This window comes from Musa acuminata, chromosome BXJ2-8 (genome assembly GCF_036884655.1).
Source record: "Musa acuminata AAA Group cultivar baxijiao chromosome BXJ2-8, Cavendish_Baxijiao_AAA, whole genome shotgun sequence".
Lineage (NCBI taxonomy): Eukaryota > Viridiplantae > Streptophyta > Magnoliopsida > Zingiberales > Musaceae > Musa > Musa acuminata.
In genome coordinates, this window is record NC_088345.1 from 1208745 (window position 1) to 1227261 (window position 18517).

The 18517-nt window shown below is 37.3% G+C and overlaps 1 protein-coding gene across 2 annotated transcripts; it reads right to left on the reverse strand.

Moving 5' to 3' along the window:
- Positions 1 to 922: 922 nt before the first annotated feature.
- LOC135618535 (actin-related protein 3-like) lies at positions 923 to 18203 on the reverse strand. Of its 2 annotated transcripts, none has more exons than XR_010489047.1 (10): positions 18018 to 18203; positions 13689 to 13923; positions 13187 to 13411; positions 11641 to 11787; positions 9660 to 9752; positions 7452 to 7571; positions 3912 to 4022; positions 3653 to 3771; positions 3487 to 3585; positions 923 to 1572 (listed from the first exon to the last, which is right to left on the reverse strand). XR_010489047.1 is itself a non-coding variant. In XM_065119475.1 (10 exons), exons 1-10 carry the CDS (start codon positions 18062 to 18064, stop codon positions 1492 to 1494), a joined length of 1284 nt encoding a protein of 427 aa, XP_064975547.1. In that variant the 5' UTR covers positions 18065 to 18203; the 3' UTR covers positions 923 to 1491. The 2 variants fall into 2 exon arrangements, 1 of the variants encoding a protein (XP_064975547.1); XM_065119475.1 differs by having other exon boundaries at positions 3653 to 3778.
- Between the last annotated feature and the right edge of the window lie 314 nt (positions 18204 to 18517).

The window sequence follows — 18517 nt, forward strand, 5'->3', positions numbered from 1 at the left end:
CATATAAATAGACATGGGAAAGGTGAGAGATTTCTGATCTGTCTTCGAAGAGAGACTTGGAATTTAGGATATCGGATCCTTCACCGGGACCCGATTCTCAATGATCCGGATGATTCTTAAATCTAAATCAGAATCCGAAACTCCTACAATCCAGATGATTCTTAATCTAAAATCCGAATCCGATAATTACGGATCTAAGACGCAAAGATATAATACCGTATAATTATCACCTATATTTCAGTTATTAGGTTCAACGTTGATATTATACGTTGATCGTACATGACGACAATCTTATGGAAATAATTTATTACTCTAGTTTGCGCAATAGGTGCATTGTATTCTTCCCAAAATTCATCAAATGATAAAAGGAGCTTATTTCAAGAACCAAAAATAATGATTTTGATGAATCTCACGATCATGAAAACTCAGAAATGTTCACATGCAAAATCGATCTAATAATTACTCACCATACTTGCATATTTGTACTAAGAATATCAAATCCATTTTAGTTACGTTACGGTCAATACAAACATGTTTACTCGTTTACTTGAATACCTTTATTTAATCCTTTTCTAGAACATGTTTCATGCTTTCATATCTCGTTATGGTGTAGTTTCTTTTCTATAAGCATCCACCAAGTTAATATCATTTCACTAAACCAAGCAAAACAGGTCAACTTGTTAATTGACCAAAATTGGCATGAGTCAGATGTGCAGAATCACCTGCTGATGCTCGAGTCACATTCATATTCAATCAACAAAGTTAGTTTTACTATATAAACAAGAGGGCAGTTCCGGGCATAACTCGGTAGAAAAATCATTTGAAGGATGCTACAGAAGATTATCACCACCTGCAGATCTCTTAAACCGATGTAACATTCCTGATAACAACATTTTGCTGTGAGCAAAATACAATATCATAATTGAACAAGCTTCACAATGGGAAAGAATAATAAAAGAATCAACACATAAGACTCTCAATATCCCATGCTGTCCAAAAGCAAGCATGATCAGTCAATAAATATTCAAGAACATAGATTACAAACCAGGAGATGCATAAGTTTGTGTTGGTAATGCAAGCCATCATCACTGGGACTGTAGTTGATAGCATTTTCTCCATGCAGGCCTTGCGATATCGCAGGAACAATGCTGAAGTATCAGCAGTATGTGCAATGGTGCCAGTTGTTGCTTGTGCTTGTCTTTGATAAAATGATCAGTTATTAGCCACCATTCCCATTTTGTAATTTTTGAGCAGCTGAGTAACAAATCATAATCCCACCTGAATCATGTTGCAATAGCTTACCAATAGATGTTATACAGCTGTGGCCTACATCTAAGAAATGAATCAAATGATGACATTACAATGCTGCTTCATGCAGAATCTATTGTACATCACCAGGGCAGCCAAACAGTTGGATTAAATAAAGCCCAGAAATGCTTCTTGCGGTTTGGAAGATGTGTTACATATTCAAATCAGCAACAGTTGTACATGTCAATACATCCCCTTAAAGATGGGACTAGTACGGCATATGCTTGCTCCATATTCATCATAATCCTCTTTTGTATGACAAGACTGAAAAGAAGTTTAAAAGAGTAACCTAGGTTTAGCTTAGTACAGTTCCAATAACCACGCAGATGACAAAGCAAAGGAACATTTTATTGAGCATAACCCAAAAGATGAAAGATCAGCACAAGAAAGCCGATTCAAATAAAAGAATCTTAGAGAGAATGGTATCTGTTGCTACAAAATTAACTTGCATTTGGTAAATTCACCAGTACCATATAGCAGGATATGGAACTAGAATCAATAGTTGAAACTTCATATATGTACTAACAAATATTCTAAAAGCTTCCAAAGAATAATATATCAGATGATAATATCTTTAAGATCTAGGAATTGACAATTCGATGGGTCATTAATAATGTTCTCAACCCAGGGAAAGAATCACCTGACAGCTCAACATGTAGAATGAGACCCATAAGTTTCTAGCACAGGCCTAAACTCCCAAAGTTTTAGTCAAGTTAAGCAGAGACGGAAGGTTATAGAGGACACAACAGGCCCACTTCTGTGGCAATTAGTCAAACTGGATCTTCGGGTTTTTAAGTAGCTACTTTAGTGCATATAATCTCCTGACTTCTGAGTTTGCAGAATAAAATTGGCTGGATCATGCTGGAATATCCCTAGTATCTTCCATTGTATTAAGTCTATAAAAAAGTTTAAACTAATTCATATGTAGTGTTTTATGTAATCTGGCAGTAGTTAGTGCATTCATAATATTAGGCATATTAGAAGTTCACACAATTAGTTTGCTAATTTATTGAAGAAAAAAAATATGCTAGTCATGTGATTAGATGGCATTGAAGGTTGTGATTCAGAATATGAAAAGCATGTGTTCTTTCAAAATTATAAAAAAAATGAAGCCAGTGCATGACAATCTAGGAAGTACCAATGTATGCATTACTCTTATATCTAGAGAGATTGCATCTTTGACTTGAATCTTAATTACCTATGTTGCAAAGGAGAGACCTTATTTTTGTACCAAGATCTCCCTTCCTCTAAAAAATTATGGTCCACAATAAAACATAGCCTTCTTAACTTGCCCATAATAAGATACATCGCATATTTAGCTTATGGCCCACGCTTAATGCATTTATTCCTGATCAATAAAAAGACATGTTGCTGCAACCTAATTTTTTAATCAATTAAGACAAGTCACCTACTTAATTTCCTAAATGCAAAAAAGCATGCTGTCAACTTAATTTGGGGACAATAAGACTTGTCAACTAATTGCAAACAATTAAAGATATCACCTAATTAATAATATATGGTTAAATGATCAGACCAATCACAAACTTGAACTCATGATCCAAAGGGAAACTCATTATCTACTACCTAAATTCTCTCTTGCCGTCTGCTATAGCTAATTAAAATTTTGACATTCTTTCGCCCAAAAATATAATTCAGAATTAAATCTAACATCATGTTATATAGTGCACGGACATGTCCAAAACAACACTGATCCCACATAGCCTGTGTAAGCCAGAGATTCAACATTACGAAATTCTCGGCTCTATCTAGACTTATCCGTTAGAAAAATAGCTGAGTGGTACCAATCTCTCGTTTTGACAATTCCAGACTATATACATTAAAAGTAATTCCAAAGGAGAAACCAGGTCATACTAAATTTGCTATTGGTTCTTTTGTTACACAAGAAAAAAAATTGCTCTATAGAATTGTTAAATCCATATCCAATCATGTCATAAGCATTTTTTTTATTCAGTTATGAGTACATTTCACTGAAGCTATTCAGTAGATATTCCATATTTATGCAAGCATGTATCACACTGCATTCTGTCATGTCTACATGATTGTTCTTTGAGTCCATTATGCCACAACCAACATTTATCAGTAATCAACTGTAGAATCATAATTATCAATATGAGAAAAGAAATGGACGAAGATGGACAATTCAAATAAAAATTATACCTCATGAAATTCAGGTAGAGATGCAACTACAGAACCTCCAAACCAAACTGCAAACTTCTGGACAGGGTGACTGACAACATTGACCTCCACAGGATGAGACTGGGAACAAAAGTAAAATGGTCATAACTTGAACAGGAAACTGTTATCTTAGTAAAACAACACTTACTATGACATCCCCACCAAGGCGAGCATTGGATTCAGCAATTCGATCATCAACTATCTTCTTTAAATCCATTTGCAATCTTTTCTGTAAACCTTTGAACATGGTTGATCCCCCAGATAAAACTACGTTCTTAGACCAGTTCCAAAAGTAAGAGTTAATAAGAAAAGAATACAACTCATCATATCATAAGTTTTCTTGCTATCTAATGACTTTTCTTAATAAAGTATCTTGAAGTATGTTCTACGTTATTACTAGATAATACCTTATATAAGCCCCTCCTAGTGTCGATTGGTGCTGACTGAACACACATATCAATTACATCAGGTAAGGGAGTTCTGAAATCATCAACACAGATTTCAGGATGAAAGAACACCTGCATGAAGAACTGGATGTTTCACAAAGAACTCTACAGTAGATAGCATCAAATATCTTTAATCAAAAGATGAGAACAAGAAACAAGTTGGTTTCAAAAGAGTTAATATCCTTGAATTCCGATATCCTAGTACATAAGTAAAAAAATGATTAACCAACTAGAAATTAAGTTTTTTTTACTTAGTTACAAACTTGTTTCAGAGTTATACAAGTAGCAAAAGTAATATCAAAGCATTGACTAAGTCTATGGGGTTCATCCATGCAAGTGACAAACTGTAAAGGAAGAAGGCACCATGAGATTGATAACTGCCAAGCTGTCTGCAACATTCTAGAATACTTGATAAAGAAAAACTGCAGCCTTTGATACCATCTGGATGCTTCAGCTCTTTTTGTCGCAATGATGGTTCTTTGTGATAAACAAGCATAAAAAAAGATCTAGAGCTTTTCTTTTATTTCACCAACGTCTTACTCATAAACATCTGAGAATCCTCATTTGGAAGCAATAATCAGCAATTTTCATATCATCCATCTCGAAAGGTAGCACATGTGTTTGGGAGCTTTTGGAATACCATCATCATCTTTTATATAAGCCATATCTACCTCAAGAGATAGGCTCATCAGTATCTTAATTCAAAGCTCAAACAAATTCCAACAGTGGACTGCACATTGTCCTTATGGCCTTGTCCCACAAATTACTTTAAGAGTCATTCTCTCCTGAACTCCAAATGTTCCATGTGTTTAAGATTAATTTGGAGGTCAAACACAATTGTTTAGCAAGTTTACATAGTATGTTAAAGAAATTATCTTCCCACAAAACTGACTCACTTACAATTTCTTTAAAATTAAACATAAGATTATCTAGAAACAACAAAACTGTCGGTGCACAAATTGTTAAACAAATTACAGGGAAGTGTTAACTGCACCAAAACTATACAGCCAGGTTAGCTAATCAATCTGTCTGGCTTCCCTCAAAACATGGAGAAAAAGAAAATATTGATCCTTTTAAAATATTAATAATGCACCAGAGAGGCTCCAACTCCAAAGCTGAAGAAAACCTCCCTTGCAAAGTACCTATGGACAAGGTTTTAAATACTATCCGGACTGGTATATACCGATCAATATTCTCGATTTGACCAGATACGACCGTTGGCATGTACAGCTCGATACTATTCTTTTATTATTTTGTTCAATGGTACTTAGGTTGGCATGTACAGCTCGATTTGACCAGATACTATTCTCGATTTGACCAGATACGAGCGTTGGCCTTGTCCCACAATATTGCTCGATACCACTCATTTACCATTACAATGAGAACATCCCCTAGAAGGGCTTTAGCAAAATAAATTTCCTATAGCCATAGCACCTTTACAAACCAATGAAGACCAGTTGCAAAACAGACTCATTCCTATTTTTCCAAGTCTGCAATCAAGCAAGGCGGATTAATGATCTAACTGGAAGGTCTTAGATTGTTTATTTCTATCATTGGCCTTCAATAACTAGTGTCCTTCTAACCAAGTGTCTTTAAATTCTAAGTCATGGCTAGACTAACCAATCTCCACTGTAGAAGATTCAAAACATTCTCTGCTTTTTTACACTTATTAATCCTCAGAAGAAGGTTACTGCAGATGTTAAGCATACTACATCTGCACCTGAAGACTAAAAGGCATCAGAAGATGTAGACATTTTTAAAGAGCCTGAAGCACCCAGTGTTGATTTTATAACAATTAATGAGTGCTGTTGAGAATCAAAATCAACAAGATCAAGATCCTTTCTCAGTTCTGGAAGTCATCACGGAACCATTCATCCAAGAATCTTAACCTGACAATAGGCACATTCAAGGATTTGATGCAAGATATACCATCATATTAGAACAAGTGGCATCCTGTTTCCTTGCCAAATTAATGTAAAACATGGTAGAACAAAGAATTATAAAGGGAGTGAAGGTAGATGATTGTGATAGGGAAGATGATAGTTAGAAGCACGACAATTCTCTAGAGAAACGAATAGCTATGCCTATCAAGCCACAGAGAATGAAGGGCAAAGAAAGGAAAGGATTTTAGTGGCAAAGACAACACTGAAAAGTAGGATGTACTTGAGATATATAACAGATAAGACTTGCTCTCAAAAATGCTCAAACCTGAGTTTTTTTTCTTCACCATTAGGCCCATTGCCACATATTTTAGGTCAATTGGAGGATAGATTGCAATCAGATCTAATTGGTTAACAACCAAATCTGATCAGTAAACAACAAAGTTTGATCAATCAGTAAACAAATACCTGCCTTTACTAATTTATCCCCAAAAATCTAAAGAAAATGCTTAAGAAATACGAAATTTATACCCTGTTAATTTTGACTCAGAAACATAAACATAACTGGAAACAAACATGACTTGACCCCTAAACTAAATCTAATTAGACTTGATCAGTGGTAAATGGTTGCATCGCATGGAAACTAATTTCCCCTTTTCACAACCTTTGAGTGTTCGACATAGCATCAACATGGTGGTCCATGCCATGCCACAACTGACCATCATTGTGCTGGTACTGGTCAGCACAAACCACATGCTAATCCATACCGGTCAACATGCATTGTTCCAGCACAATACTAACATATGTGCCATGCAAAATCTAAAACCATACTATTAAAGTATTAACTATTAAGTGTAATTATGCTATATTTTTGCCTTTAAAGCATGTGTCATGCTAAAAATGAAACAAATGCAAGAAGTGTTTCAACAGCTGACAGTTGACAAATGGCTCTATTGGATCAGATTTTAACCAGCTTAAGCAGTAGAAAAAGTGACATGTAAAAGAGATACTATAAATCAGATGTGAACAGTTCTGTTTAATTGTTTAAGCATGTTTCCTGAAAAGATCAACAGCTAAAGGGCATTAGATGATGTTTTAACAGCTCTGGATCTTCAGATAACAAAATATTCTGAAAAAAAAACAGAAGATTAGGTACTGCTGAATAGAGAGAACATTTTTTTAGATTTCAGAGCCCTTCAAAGAAGTTCCATGTTGCCATGCATCTTTGACAAAATGCTTTGTTTGTCAATATGCATATTATATTAGGTTGTAAAGAAAAAAACAACTTCAAGGTATTTAACAATATGTTCAAAAACAATAAAGAAAATATATAGACATATATAAAATTTTATTACTTCAAAATATATAATATAATTCTAATTAGAAAGAATTGTTTAGAACAATGATTTTTGAAGGTCTAAATAAGTTAAATTTGTGTGTACTTCCTTCAAACGTTATGGTTAAATTTTAAAATGGATAATTAGCACTGTAGATAATGGCATGCAAATAATAGCCTATTTAAGAGAATGGGAACCATTTCAAAAAGAAAGAATATACACGCTTTTAATACACTAAAGGTTCTGTTAGTCTTGGTATAACAGGATTCAGAATGAAAATCAACCTCAGGTCCAAGAAAGCGCTCATAACCAATGTCAAATGAAAACGGCACTCCAGTCATTGGTTTAACACCAGTCCATTGCTTGATGTACTTCTCAGGTTTTTTGTCATATTTGCTATACTCCTGAAATAATCAAAATATTTGGTTAGAAAATTTGCATGCAATAGTTATAAAAAGATGCATATGTTTTTCGACTATAAGTGTGCTCATAAAGGAATAGTATGAAGGAACATATTAGTTATTCAATGTCCAAAAAATACTAACAAGGGATGCCACTTGTTGATGATATCATATGTGAAATGACAGAAGAAAATATCTAAATGACAAATATGACTTTTATGATAAGAAGATAAACCTTACAGTCTCTAATACAGAATAAAAAAATGTTGCATCTACAGCTATTTCAAACTTCTAAACAATCAAGAATTCAAGATGAAGTTTATATTTAAGTGTTTTCATAATGGAGGGATCAATACAAATGTTACTTCCAAATCAGCTTTTGGAACTATGACTACATTAGCCATGACTAGGCTAATTTTAACCACTTGCTTACATGATAAATCAAATATGGTTTTTTAGGAATAGACCCTTTTCTGAATGGGGCTTCTCTTCTTTGAGGAAAAATGGAATCTCCAATAGACTAAAATTAGGATAAACCTAAGTTACCAAAGAGATGAAGCTCAGATAACCAAAGTGTAAGCATGCCTTTGGAGCCAGCAGTGACTTATTTGTGGACCAACGTCACAAACCGCTACTGAACAGAGCACCCTCCTACCAAACCGTCTTGGCCAACCCCTTAAGGCTTTTGGGGATTGATGCCCGACATTCTCTCCTGCTGGAGGTAGTTCTGGCTGATCTTATCCTAGTTGGACAAGCCTTTCCCTCACCGTGTGGTTTAGGAGAGACCTCTCTGTATCATCATCAAGCAGTTGTCTTCCCAACCAAGTAAGGCTGATGTATAATCATCTTTCCTTCTCCAAATAGCCATAGCTATCCCAAAATATGATAAGCAGATGTTCTCTTCTCCAATTGGGTTTCAAAGTCCTCCCGACTCTTGTGAATCACCAATGCTGCCCAAAGTTATCCTGGTCCAAATGAGGGTAAACAGATACTGTCTGAGTCTTGAAAGGAGTTGTGTAGGCTAAGTCAAAGATTGGCTTAGCCTCAACTAACCCCAAAAGTTACCAACCATCCACTTAATTTAGTTTGCTATGCATGGGGCTTGAGTTAGTTGATACATTATTTTAGTTTGTTGTATGTATTGAATTACTTAGATTTTTTTATTATATTAGTTAAGACATTTTGGTCTAGCTAAAAGATGAACTTGTGCAACTAATACTAAGAACAAAGGTGATAGAAGACCGTATTGTACTCATTGATCTTCTTTTGTTTTCAACATTTGTTGATGTATTCTGAGTAGAAATGCTTAATAAGAATTCTACAGGTATATAATCATGCCAGCAACTACACATGGAAGGCTGAGCCCAGTGCACGAGGTTCCTGCCAGTCTGGCCAGATAAGTGCTTGTACTTGTATAATGGAATGCACAATATTTGCAATGTACAGAATCACATAGAAACAGAAAACTATTAAAAGTGTCCAACCAAAGTTAATCAAGGTCAGTCCACATCCATATTTGTGAATGTAATACATGCTCATGGATCATATAAAACCAAAAACTGTGCTGCATAGCATGATAGGACTACACATCAAGGTGATTTGCAATCCTAGTTATATGACGCTGAGCACAGAACGTGGCTGTCATTGCACAGCATTCAAAATTGTGGGAACAGTAGCAAAGTTGACATTAAAAAGCACCCTATAGAAACATAAGATGTTCTCACTGCAAGGACACTAAAATATGATGTTTCTTTTGAAACAATCTGTATCATGTCACATTCAGATTCTCACATGGAACAAATCACAGTTTAGTTGGCTGACCTGATATATATCACCATTCTAAAATAACATCCATCAACTTATTTGGAAATCCTCATAGTATTTTCCTCATGAGTCTCAGGATGAAAATGATCAGATATTTAAAAAAAACTAAGATGAGACAAACTCTATGACATGATTAGAAATTCTTTCAGCTAGTACTTTAAATTTCATCAGTCAAGGATAAGCAGCAATCATCACAACAGCACTGATGCCAGAAGAACATTTTACAGGGAAATAAAATAAAATCCTAATTTGGAATGGGAAAGTTACCTTGATGATACTTGATGAATTATAACAGTACATTTCCTTCACCTTCTGAGCTATTTCAAAAGAATCTTCAGGTGGAATAAGCTCTCCCCTTTCCTATACCAAATTTGAAGTTTTAGCCAATCGTGATAGTATATTATGAGACCACCTCTCTTTTAATCTATGACAGAAGGATTAGGTTGGCTCACTCTACTTCATTTGAAATTCAAATAAAGCAAGTACAGGAAACTATACATTGCACAAGTAGTTTTATAAATCCATCCAGAGATTAGGTACTATGAGAGACTCATTGAACTTCTCACTCCTGGTGTATATTATCCATAGCCATAATTTAGTTAGTTTTTAGCTGTGACTTCATTAAAATTAAATTTCGTAGATAATTCCTTTAAAAAAGAAACCAAGTAGATCGATTTTAACATTTAATTCATCTAACACATCATATGCCACGACATGACTAGTTTCTGTCTTGGTATCATCTGCATCTCTTTTCAAAGTCATACTATAGTGTACTAACTGATATAGTATATTAGGATAAAACATATTACAATAGCAATAATATCAAGTTAGATTCCCAGGTAAATCTTTCTCCAGTGAAGTCCAAAGCATGAGTAATTTTCACCATGCTGGTAATGGGTTTGCACAATTTGCCTGGGATCCATATCAACTGGCATAACTTGAACATGTGCAAAAAAGACTGCTGACACACTCAGCATGGCAGTTACCCCCATGCCAATATCATCCCAGCATGACCAAAAATTTCAGCAACTCCTAGAATAAATCACTCTAAAGTGGTTCTCTTAAGGCTTGAAATATGTACCTTATGAATTGATTACTTGGATTACCATTTTAATCATGTTAATCAATACGTCATAAAACTAGTAGCGAATCGAAGACATGAGCTACACAAAATTCACTTTCAATACTTAAAGAGCCTCTTAGTTTGAAAAATGAGGAGAATACAGCCTTACATTTTCTAAGATTATTAGAAAGTAGAATAAGCTCAACGACAGTCCATTATTGAACTAAGGTAGTTAAAGAAAGCACCAACTTAGATGACACTAACTGCTCTTTTAAGTGCTTCACATGATTGATAATCTATGTCATGGTCCTATGTGCTAAAATGTCTCTAATAAGAATTTTGAGTAGCAGCAAAACATCACAGAAGGTCTCTGAGTTCACAAAAAAGAAACAGAGACATGCACAAGATGAGAAGACTCAGAAAATCCTAAGTGCAGGGTTAAAAAGAAGGGGGACTGGATGACCCGAAAATGGGTGGTCTATGTCCCAGTTCACACCCGGAGATGGTTGACATGAATAGGTCAGTGTGATTTTGAATTCCACGGTGCCTGTATATCCACATAGATGAGGCATCTGCAGCCACATAGACAATATTTTGGAATATTGTAAAATGTTGTTCTCTACGAGGTCTAGCTAAGCTTGAAAGTGAGCTAAAGAAATAATCAAGTCAAGATGGTAAAGTCTTATACTCAGGTCACCTAAGAATACTAAAACTAAAGATATAAAAAATCAGTTCTTACCATTTTGGTGACACCTAGGTTGCATAAGAAACTTAACAGTTTATCAGCAATAACCATTAATACAATTCTGACCAATTATAGAATTGATATTTGACATCAAATCCTTTCTATGTGGAATTCTTGCTAATCATGGATTTTCAAATTCAATAAGATTAAAAAAGAGTTCAACAAATGTTATAGACTGCGAAATAATAGTAATATGAGATATGACTCGTTCTAACTCAATAACCATGACAAAGGAGAGGCCATATCCCTAGCTCCATAAAACGAGAGAGCAAAAAGAAATGATAACCCAGTGCCATTATGTGAAGACGTAAATTCCCAGATGTACATGTTGCAGCAGTATATCCATGCATGCTCAGATAGCCTAAAAATTTCATGCATGCTTATAACAAGACTATCCATAATGACCTTACGGATCAAAATGGTGGTGAAGAGTCTCATACCCGCAGAAGTTGTAAAACAAACTGCGTTATATCACTGCCAGAAATTGGAAAAGATTTGATGCTACTCCCAATAATGTAGCCATCTACAACTGGTACAACATGGGTGGCTCCATCTCCGATGTCAACTACAACTCCTGTCATTTGAGGCTGAGAAAATATACCAATACATCTTAAAGAAAATATAGTGACTTTAGGCATCTGAAATTCATAAAAGTTTTTTTTTATGAATATTAGAACAGCATGGTAAAAAGTTACTTGAAATATTATGAGCAGTAGGAAATATGCAACTAAGACAAGGAAGTTTAAATGTTCTGAGTAACAAAACAAAGTTTGTTCAATAACATGGTGAACGACCACTGGTGACATGCTCTTTGCTTCCAGAACCTTCATATGTCATTCAATAATCAATCACTTGAACAGTATTTTCCTTTCTTTCTTTGGTAGAATGTTCAAAACTTCAATGAAAAGATATCCCCAGAATAAAGTATTCCTAGCTCGATACATTCTTGATAGTGTGCTTCAGCATCATTATCAAACAAAGACTGATTTTAGGATGGAGATTCATTTTTTATCATGGGGTTAGCCTAACTTGTCGTCATCTAAATGTTAACATCAGAGATGTCTTAGATTCTGTCCAAGTGGTTTCAAGAAACTTACTGAAATGATATTTCAGAAATGTATAATGCCAACGCACACCACCCTTTCTACCCTTGCAGAGTGGTTGCTTGGGAAATAATGTAGCTATGCAGTAGGCAAGTGGCTTTCATAAAAAATTCAAAATCTTGCAAACTCAAGAAAATCATAATCTCCAAGGACAGACTAAACTTCTACCTACAATTCATAACTAAATAGTAACGTTCCATAAAACTGAAAATGCATCATAGAGGAAAAGCTTTCCATGACACAAATGAACAGTCACAAGATAAAACAGGTCTGGCCACAGGGAACAATGACAGAGAAGGCAGGATAGAAAAGAAAGTAGTACAACAAAGAATGCAGAAAGTCATTATCATTCTATAAAAAGCACCAATAATCTACAAGATGAACCAAGTTCATCCTCGAGGAATATAGAATTTTCAAAGTAGCCAATAGGACTAAGATTCATTATGCTACTGTCATGAGGTAAAGTTTGAGGCAGCCAAGTGATGCCACAGCCTAATTTATGCCAGGAGCCTTCAAGAAGGCAATTCAAAAACTAACAAGCATGGAGAACCTTTGATGTCAACAAACATGAGGAAATGGTTGAATGGATCTCCGTGCAAGTATTATGGTCCATATGCAATTTTACAGATGATCATAACAAAAAGATAAACATGCAGAAGGAACAAGCTATTACAAGTTATTGGGTACCACCGCCCACAATGGTGCTGACAAAGTTCAGAGAAACTGAAATAGCTTTCCACAAACATAACGGAAAAGGAACTATTTTCAAAATGGAAGCATAATTTACTATCTAAATCTATTTACATTATATGAAGTGAAAATTTTATGCTACATCAAACTATACTCAACCCATCTTTAAATCTTCAGTGTATACACAACTAACCTTGGGGGTTGAGCACCCAGCAGAAAGGGCAAGGACAGGCTGGAGTGCTATATACATTCCAGGGACGTTAAATGTTTCAAACATGATTTCTCCCATGTATTCACGATCTTCTGGAGAGGTGATTGGGCTCTCCGTCAAGAGAAAATAATGATCCTCAGGATCACAACTTAGGTAATTATAGATACACTGTTGCCAAAATTTTTCCATAGTGTCCCAGTTTGTAACCTGCAAGCATACTATTAATTCACAAGCATAGTCTAGGTGATTAGATATTAATTTCAAAGCACGACTTTTTATAGTGATGCCATGGAAGTTCATGCAGAGCATGATGTCCCATGTCTCAATTTGCAGTACTGGGCAAGATGCTCAGCTGAGCCCAAGACCGCATACTAGTTGTGGGCACATGATCAGCACATGTAACAGCACGTGCTGTGCCCAAATGTCATCTCATGTGATAATGAGATTCTTATTTTTTTTAAAAGTATAAACAATAAATATGTACCTTACTGTGTTGTATAGGATAACTGAGATTGTAAATTCCACTAGCACGAGACTGTGAGACAGCCTCTTCTCCAATAAAAAAGTCGAGATCAGCCATTATTCCAGAATTGTATTGTGCTATATAATTTCCCATATTGCGACCTTCTGACTGATTCAAGAAAGATTCATTGACAGCAACAACACTAGGAATGACAAAGCTTGGTTCAACATTGCCAGCAAAACCTATTTTGGTGTACCTAATGCAAGAAAATCCATATTGTCAAGATAAAAGCGAAGTAAAATCTATGAAGTTATGCATATGTTAGTGGTGCATGTAAGTCTATTACGATATTCTAAAGAATACATGTATCTAAAAACAAGAAGCCATAAATAGATATCACAAATGACATCTGCATCTGCACCTAGCTTCAAATATAAAACTATTTCAAACAGCTCATATCATAGAATTGAAGAGAAATACAGTAAATTTCAGACCAAAATCAAGAACCATAAGCATAGAAATGACTTAGTACAGGGTTTAGGCTGTGTGCATTAAAGTTTAGATCAGGTGAAGTGTCCACAAACTAACGTTTTCTAATGCTTAATTCATGACATCAACGATTGTCTTGTTCAATGGAAAACGTTAGCACAAGCCAAAATATTTCGTTAGTTGGCCGAAATGATAACTAAAAGTATAAAAGTATAAAATATTATATATAGGACAATCTAGTGTGCAACTCCTGACAATTCAGAATCTAACGAAGATAAGAGGTATTTGAGATTGGATTCACGATTAAAATACTTGACAAATTACATACAAGGAACAACCTTGGCACACCCCTAAAAGAAATCACAAAAAACATTATATCAGAAATAAAAAATTCATCCTAAAGATCAAAAATATATACATATTTTTACACTTTGTAAAATATCTGACTTTTCAAAAAAATATTGAACTAATATACAGAACATAAAAGACTGCATTTAAGATAATGATAAAAAAATGATGCTTGATTCTCTAAAGAATAAGAATGATATCTTTACAAGAGATAAATACAAAGTACAAAAAATGGTATATATATTTTGGAAACAAGACTTAAAACTTATCTGCTAATAACTTTGAAGATAGAAACAAACCCAAAGATGATCCCAATATTTTTCAAGTCATTATCTGTGTGAACAGCTGGATAAAAGGACAGATAAAGAAAAGCACTTCATTTAACAAGAGTTCACATGGGCCTCCTTTCTCTATAATGGCATCACTATTTTCATAAAATTCTCCATCGTCCCTGTCGATTTTCCTATCTTTTCATATATGAAAATAAATGGAAAATATTACAACAATGGTGATAGATAACATATGCAAAAATGATAGCAAATGCAATAGTAGCAGTGTCTCCTCTGTTTCAGTCGTAGTCATGGCTTTCTTATCTTCCCTCTCCCTTTTTAATTTGTATGTATTAGCTGAAGTAATCAGCACTCTTACAATGGTAGCCAAATAATAACTTAGATATCATCAATTTTTTTGTTGTGTTTCCTATTAAAGAAGACCTAAAAATGTTCTGTCATAAGCTAGAAACTATTACATAATATACTTCTAGAAGCTTTGTCATTTTTGTTCTTTGTAATTCCTTAGAGAAAATAAATTATACCCAACTGTTGACAATGAAACGGTATTGAATACTGATAAGGGACCATTTGGTCGGCTAGCCATTGGTGCAGCCCGTAGGATCGCGAGGAATTATCCGCTTTGGGTGATGGGCATACCCGCACGGTTTTGTCCTTTCGGAGCATGTGAACTCCAAAAGGCGCCTCTGAGGGTAAGGGAGACCTGACAGACTTATGAGCCCTTGGTTCCCATACTCCTCAACCAATGTGGAACTAAATGGCCTTATCAGTGCTCCCTCCCGTAGGGGAGCCAAGGTGCAAGGCTCGGGAGCGAGTTTGCTCGGCCGAGGTGCAAGGCTTGGGCCCTCCTTCTAGCGCCAATCTAATAAGGGACCATTTGGTCGGCCGGCCATTGGTGCGGCCTATAGGCTCGCGAGGAATTGTTCGCTTTGGGCGATGGGCGTACCCGCACGGTTTTGTCCTTTCAGAACTTGTGAGCTCTAAAAGGCGCCTCTGAGGGTAAGGGAGACCTGGCGGACTTATGAGCCCTTGGTTCCCATACTCCTCAACCAATGTGGTACTAAATTACCTTATTAGTGCTCCCTCTCGTAGGGGAGCCAAGGGCTCGTAGCCGAGATGCACAGCTCGGGAGCGAGTTTGCTCGACCAAGGTGCAGGCATCGGGCCCTCCTTCTAGCGCCAATCTGATAATGGACCATTTGGTCAGCCGGCCATTAGTGCGGCCCGTAGGCTCGCGAGAAATTGTCCGCTTTGGGCGATGGGCATACCCGCACGATTTTGTCCTTCGGACCATGTAAGCTTGAAAAGACGCCTCTGACGGTAAGGGAGACCCGACGGACTTATGAGCCCTTGGTTCTCATACTCCTCAACCAATGTGGGACTAAATGGCCTTATCAGTGCTCCCTCCCGTAAGGGAGCCAAGGGCTCATAAGTCCGCCAAGTCTCCCTTACCCTCAAAGGCGCCTTTTCGAGCTTACATGCCCCGAAAGTACAAAACCGTGCGGGAAAGTCGATCGCCCAAAGCGGACAATTTCTCGCGAGCCTACGGGCCGCACCAATGGCCGACCGACCAAATGGTCTCTTATCAGATTGGCGCTAGAAGGAGGGCCCAAGCCCTGCACCTCAACCGAGCAAACTCGCTCCCGAGCCGTACACCTTGGCTATGAGCCCTTGGCTCCCCTACGGGAGGGAACACTGATAAGGTCATTTAGTCTCATATTGGTTGAGGAGTATGGGAACTAAGGGCTCATAAGTCCGCCAAGTCTCCCTTACCCTCAGAGGCACCTTTTCAAGCTTACATGCTCCGAAAGTACAAAATCGTGCAGGTATGCCTATCGCCCAAAGCGAATAATTCCTCGCGAGCCTACGGGCCGCACCAATGGTCGACCGACCAAATGGTCCCTTATCAGATTGGCGCTAGAAGGAGGGCCCGATGCCTGCACCTCGGCCGAGCAAACTCGCTCCCGAGCCGTGCACCTCGGTTATGAGCCCTTGGCTCCCCTACGGGAGGGAGCATTGATAAAGCCATTTAGTCCCACGTTGGTTGAGGAGTATGGGAACCAAGAGCTCATAAGTCCGTCAGGTCTCTCTTACCCTCAGAGGCGCCTTTTAGAGCACACATGCTCCGAAATGACAAAACCGTACGCCCATCGCCCAAAGCGGACAATTCCTCACGAGCCTACGAGCCGCACCAATGGCCGACCGACCAAATGGTCCCTTATCAAATACATATCATATACCATTAATAAGTTGATGTAGCTTGTCATACCAGCCTTGATTTAGTGCAAGTGGAAGACTGTATTCTAAGGCATAAAATTCATATAGAGGTAGATATAATTTTGACTTCTTATATACAAAAAAAAGAGACTCAGGTTCACCGATTCTTTTGAGAATATACACATATACACACAACTAAATGCACAAAGCATGTGCTTGATTTCTTACTAGGATTGCTTAAGTAGTGCAAGACCTAGGCCACAACCGCTCACAAGGGCCAGTCAAGTTGTCAACAACATCATGATCACAGAAATTCTTTCAATTGACAAACCCAATGTTATTGCTTGGACTTGTATGGAAATGACTTGCTCGCATAAACTTTTATATCCTCTAATTTTGTATCGGTCATGCAACTCCACTGTCCAACAAGATCTAGTCATAATCGTTCATTTCATTCCTCCCACTTATAAGGATCATGCAACATTAATTAGTTGGATGCCAGCTCCTACTCACATCTATAATAAAATCAGAAAACATAAACAACCTCTACGGCAGAACTTGGACCCCAAAATGCCTAAGGCTGAATTCTGGTCCCTTGCTGTGGTAAAAAGGCCACTAGGAATATATATCCGTATAATCTAATTACACGATTCTTTGTGGTAATATAAAAAAATAAACAGAATAAAGAAAACAATAGATATGAGAAAGTTCAACTAGCCAACCCTAGGAATCAGACCTCCTCTCCTTAGAACCACACCAAGAACTAACCCCAGATTACCAGTCCCTAACAAATGGTTTGCTAATAATGTCAAGATTCAAATCGGTCAATCGGGCCCGCGGTTTATGTAGAAGCTAACAATCACCACGATGGTCGTAATGGAAGAATAACAAGGATGTTCCGCTTACAGCTCTAACAAGAGCGAGCATTCGATCAAACAACCTGTTCGAGAAAATGTTTCAAATAGGGGAATTCGCATGCCAAGACAAGATCGAGAAGGGGGAAGTACCCGGTCCCGTTGTCAATGACGACGGCGGGTCGAGAAGCGGCGTCCATTCGAGGGGGACTGCGATGTGGATCCGCCGCCGAGATCCGAGAGGGGCTCGGGGCAACCGCTCATGATAGCCGGCGACCGGCACGGAGCGTGGCGAGTAGGGGAGCGTCGGGGCGGCGGCGGCGGCGGGGTAGGGGTAGGGGGAGATCGACGATCGCCGGGTGATCAATCCTTCCTCTTCCAACCTCCCCGATCGACGGAAGGATGGTTAGGCAAGAACGAGACGGCACGGACTTGGTCTTCGCTTTCGCCCTCCCTCTGCGCCCGCGACGTTATCGATGTTTACCAGTTCTGATCCGCCTTCGCGACTTGCCCTCCTCTTGTATTCTTTAAACGAGTAGCGGGAAATAAAATAAATAAATAAATAAATAAAAATACCACGAGGGTAAAATAGTAATATAAAGCACAGACGCATTGTCACCACAGATAAAAAAAACCACTAATTACATTATTTG